At 44.6% G+C, this 4,814-nt stretch overlaps 1 protein-coding gene across 1 annotated transcript; it reads right to left on the bottom strand.

Annotated features, from left to right (window-relative positions):
- Window positions 1–2,883: 2,883 nt before the first annotated feature.
- On the bottom strand, window positions 2,884–3,858 carry LOC118259764 (olfactory receptor 51G2-like). Its single transcript, XM_035569519.1, has one exon. It carries the CDS (start codon window positions 3,856–3,858, stop codon window positions 2,884–2,886), a length of 975 nt encoding a protein of 324 aa, XP_035425412.1.
- Between the last annotated feature and the right edge of the window lie 956 nt (window positions 3,859–4,814).

The raw sequence follows: 4,814 nt of genomic DNA, 5'->3' as shown, positions 1-4,814 counted from the left end.
TTAGCAGGTTTAAGTGGCTCATCTATCTTTTTTCTCACATCAGTTGTTAAACCACAATTAACTTTCACATTCCCAGAGGCAGCCACAAAGATCTTTGAACATATGTTTCTAAAAGACAGTACCTTATAAAGGTTCTCAGATCCTGAACATCTGCTTGGTGCCCTTCAGCTACACCAGCTGGGAAGCAAACAGGGAGACAGATGAAGCTCTGATGAACTGAGTGATGAAAGTGCACCAAATGCACTGCAAGATTCACTCCGCTGTTGTCTCCAGCTGTGCTAATACATCTCCTACATGTTTTCCTCAGGCTCTCCAGTGCCACCCAAATGTACGTTTGCTTGCCATGGCAGATTCCTTGGGCTTTTGCTGCTTCTGAGAACAGTTGTAGCCAAGAAACACACTAGTCCAGGGAGAAACTCTCTGGAAGTTTTCAGCCTGGGAGCAGTACTGTGCAAGGATCCTGTGAGCTGAGTATCTCCCCAGCAAAGCTCTTTTCTAGGCTTTTCTGCCGAAAGATTTCTTTGTTCCCTTAGTCCTTTGGTAACAGCTGGCTACCAGCACCATGCCTTAGGTGCTGGACCTTATATACTTTGAGCAAAGAGTGTCACTGCAAGCAGGAGCTGCCGTGCCTACTGGCCAGGCAGAGGTTATGACGGTGTTCTACTGAAAAATATTTCACCCTGTGCAAGGGCCCAAAGGGATCTTCAGCAAAGATCCCAAAGGAATCCTCAGCAAAATAACTAGCACAACACAAAGCAAACAGTGTCCTGGGAATCCTCCGCTTGGCAATCTTCCCTTCTCCCTTTTCATTTTTTTACGGAGAGGTTCCCTCATTATTCTTTTCTCTTTTTTTTTCTAGGTACAGTGATGAGTAAAGCAGAACAGAAAAAGACACCAACCCTGAAATGTGAATATTCATCTGAAATATGAAGTGCTTAGCAACAGGCAGAGACAGCCCAGCTCCAGCGTTCAATCCTGTCCCTACACCCTTTGCTGCTTCACTCTTCCAAGGTGAATACTGAACATTTCTTCTTTCAAGCTGCCCAAAATATCATAGAATCATAGAATATCCTGAGTTGGAAGGGACCCACAAGGATCATTCAATCCAACTCCTGGGTCCCCAGAGGACTACCCAAAAATCAGACCATGTGTCTGAGAGCATTGTCCAAATGCTCCTTGAACTCCAGCAGCTCGGTGCCGTGACCACATCCCCGGGGAGCCTGTCCCAGTGCCCGACCACCTCTGGGTGCAGAACCTTTCCCTAACACTCTGCCTGACCCTCCCCTGTCCCAGCTCCATGCCGTCCCCTCGGGTCCTGTCACTGTCCCCAGAGAGCAGAGCTCAGCGCCTGCCCCTCCGCTCCCCTCGTGAGGGAGCTGCAGGCTGCCATGAGGCCTCCCCCCAGCCTCCTCTTCTCTGGGCTGAACAAACAAAGTGACTTCATCTCCTCCTCATGCATCTTGCCCTCCAGACCCTTCCCCATCTTTGTAACCCTCCTTTGGGCACTCTCTAATAGTTTTATGTCCTTATCATACTGTGGTGCAATATGGCTTAAGACCAATGAAAATACAGCTCCATCTTTTGGAGGTATGAAAGATTTGGAGTATTTCTGTTCTGTCTGTGGGAGGAAGCAAGACAGGAGGGTTGTGAAATCTTTGTTCTGCTGGCTGAGGCCCATCTCATAGCAGAGGCAAAAAATGCTGGGAGACACTGTTACCTCCTATCTGTGACCTGCCCCTAGAGGCCTCCACTTTCCATCTCTCTGAGGGGTACATTTGGTGCCTGGTGGCTCTCAGCTGGATGTTTGTAGTATATGACCCGTAATGCCAGGAAGTTTAACCATTCCTATTACATTTTTGAAACCCCTCTTTTTCAGCAAGAGCCCCAAGGTACCATCTTGAAGCATATTTAGTAAATCCTGTGCTCTAGTAGAGCAAATCCTGAAGATTGTAAGCAACTCCAACCTATAATCTCTGCATCATATAAACAGAAATAAAGAAGAAAAGGAAAAACAAAACAAAACAAAAAACTTCATCTCATCTTTTGACCTTTTACAATGAATACATGTCTTTTATTGAAAATATTGTACACATACATTACATTCAGTGCAAGACAATGGCTGGAACATTAGACTTGGTAAGACAGTAAGGTTCAGTGAAATAAAAACAAGGTGCAAAAGCAGCATGGTTTCTAACACTGTAGATGTGTGTGGCAGTTTAGAGACACAGATGAAGATGAAGGTTGAGCTGTTTTTTAAGGAGGACTAAGAGTATTGGGGGCTCACTTAACATGACCTTCAGAAAATTCTCCGTGTTCAAACTTTGGAACTGAGCTCCATCTCGTGGGGCGTTCCCAGCTGAACAAAATGGCTGAGATATTCAGAGTGGCGTCAAGCTCTTGGCTCAAGCCAAGTGAAGCTCCAGTGTAGTTTGATGTCTTTAGCTATCTGGTGACATATGGTGAGGGAGCAATCAGCCCATTCAAGGGAGTCCAAGTCAAGTTTACACACTGTCTAGAGTTACAAACTAGAGTTTGCATAACATGCATAACATGCATTGCAGATATTCCTTGATCGACCCCATTGTGTAGCTTGAAAGAGAAGATCATTTTCCTGTAATTGTCTCCCTCAAATTGGGGCTTCCATTTGTGTATATCACTATCATAAATGCTTGGGGTGTTTACAGGCTGTTGGAATGGATGAAAGATCATCCTAGGACAAAACATGGAAGATCACAGCTCTGGGTTGAGGGACAGTGTCTGAGTGGATCTGCAGTTCCTTTGTCTGGCAGTGATCCCCATGGATGCAGCACCAAGAAACCAGTCCACTAACTCTGACCATGAAACCAGTCCACTAGCACTCTCTGGCAGAATTGGTGGAAGAAGCTACCAGTCGGATTCACTCTTCCTCCACAGTGCCCTGAACAAAGCCTCACGGATGTGGCTAGATTTTATGCTGTAGATAATGGGGTTGAGAGCAGGGGGAATTATAAGGTAAGTGTAGGCCACCAAAGTTTTAACTAGAGGAGGAACATTCTTTCCAAAGCGATGAATCATGGACAGTCCAATCATTGGGATGAAGAATATTAGGACAGCACAGATGTGGGAGACACATGTATTCAAAGCCTTGAGACACTCCTCCTTAGTTGCAAGGCTGATAACAGTTTTAATGATCAGGATGTAGGACAGCACAATGAAGATTAAGTCCATCCCCACAGTTGATAAGAGAATAATCATACCATAGAAGACATTGACCTTTATATCTGCACATGCTAGGTTCATGATATCAGGATGGAAGCAAAATGAATGAGAAAGCTCAGTCTTACCACAATAGCTTAATCTTTTGAGCAAGAAGGGTATGGGAAGGAGGGAGACCGTGCCTCTCAATATAATTGCTAGACCTATTTTTATGACAGTTGTCTTGGTCAGTATGGATGGATATCTCAGTGGATGAGAGACGGCAATGAAGCGGTCAAACGCCATTGCCAGCAGCACGGAGGATTCGATGAAGGACAGTATATGGATGAAGTACATCTGAGTGAGGCAAGCATCAAACCCAATCCTTCGGATATTAAACCAAAAAATGCCCAGAGTAGTAGGCAATGTACATAAAACCAAGCCCAGGTCAGTGACTGCCAGCATGGAGAGGAAGTAGTACATTGGTTCATGAAGACTTTGGGTCTTCTTTACGATGAATAGGATCAGGCAGTTTCCCAAGAGAGCAATAAAGTAGAGTGCACAGAAAGGGATGGAGATCCAGTGGTGAAGGGCTTCCAGGCCTGGGATGCCCATCATGAGGAAAGCTGAAGGCTGATAGAAGGAGCCATTGAATTCCCACGTGGTATGTGAGTCATGCTCCATCCCAGCTCAGATCTCACATGACCTATACGTAAAACAACAACAGAAACTCCGCATAGTTGGACTCTCCACTGAATGCAGAACTCGGTAATGACAAGCCCCACATCCCTCCACCTCCCCACCAACCTATGCAGATGCCTCTGTGCTGTTTAAGCCATTATTAGAATTATCATAGTGTGACATATGACTACACTCCCAGCTGTCTGTTGAACTATAAAATGAAGGAAAAGAATGAACATTTGTTCTTAAAAAAAAAAAAAAAGTTTTCTTAAAATGAAATTTAGAATGTTTCTGGTGAGTGCTACTACTTTACTTTTGTCCACAAATTCCACAGGTTGAATTGCTTTGCTGAGTAAAAAAATGCTTTTTATACAGTCCTCCCAACCAAGACTAAGCTACTAAGAAACTGGCTTGGTTTTGGTGCTAGCTGGAGATTGAAGGACCTGAAGATGGTGAAAACGACGTCTTGGTGTAAGTTAAGATATCAACATTGGAAACAGATGAGAAAATATAACAGAGAATCAGGCAATTAAACATCACTAATCTCAATTCAGAAGAGCAATGCCCCAGGCTCAGAGGTCAAGGAAGGAGGCTTGTTCAGCCTGTAGAAGACCTCTTAGGGATGTGAAATTGGCTTTCCCCTGCCTACAGGGAGGCTATCAAGAATTCTCTTCATAGCAGCATGTGGCAGAAGGATATGAAACAACATGTATAAGTTGAAACGAGTGAAGTTTGGACTGGATATAGGGAGAATTATTCCTCCATGAGGATGGTCAAGCATTGGAGCAGGTCGCCCAGGAAGGTGATGTGATCTTAGAAGTTTTGAAGACCTAACTGGATAAAGCCTTGAGCAGCCTCATCTGACCTTCTAGCTGGCCCTGCTCTGAATAGGATATTGGACTAAAGATCTGAAGTCTCTCCAACTTGAATTTTCCTACCAGCTTATGAGCATGTGCTCT

The sequence above is a fragment of the Cygnus atratus genome, chromosome 1 (assembly GCF_013377495.2).
Source record: "Cygnus atratus isolate AKBS03 ecotype Queensland, Australia chromosome 1, CAtr_DNAZoo_HiC_assembly, whole genome shotgun sequence".
NCBI lineage: Eukaryota > Metazoa > Chordata > Aves > Anseriformes > Anatidae > Cygnus > Cygnus atratus.
This window is presented reverse-complemented; position numbering and strand designations above follow the sequence as displayed.

Coding starts and splice junctions, on each gene's coding strand:
- LOC118259764 (XM_035569519.1), bottom strand. CDS start 3,858: ATGGAGCATGACTCACATACCACGTGGGAATTCAATGGCTCCTTCTAT.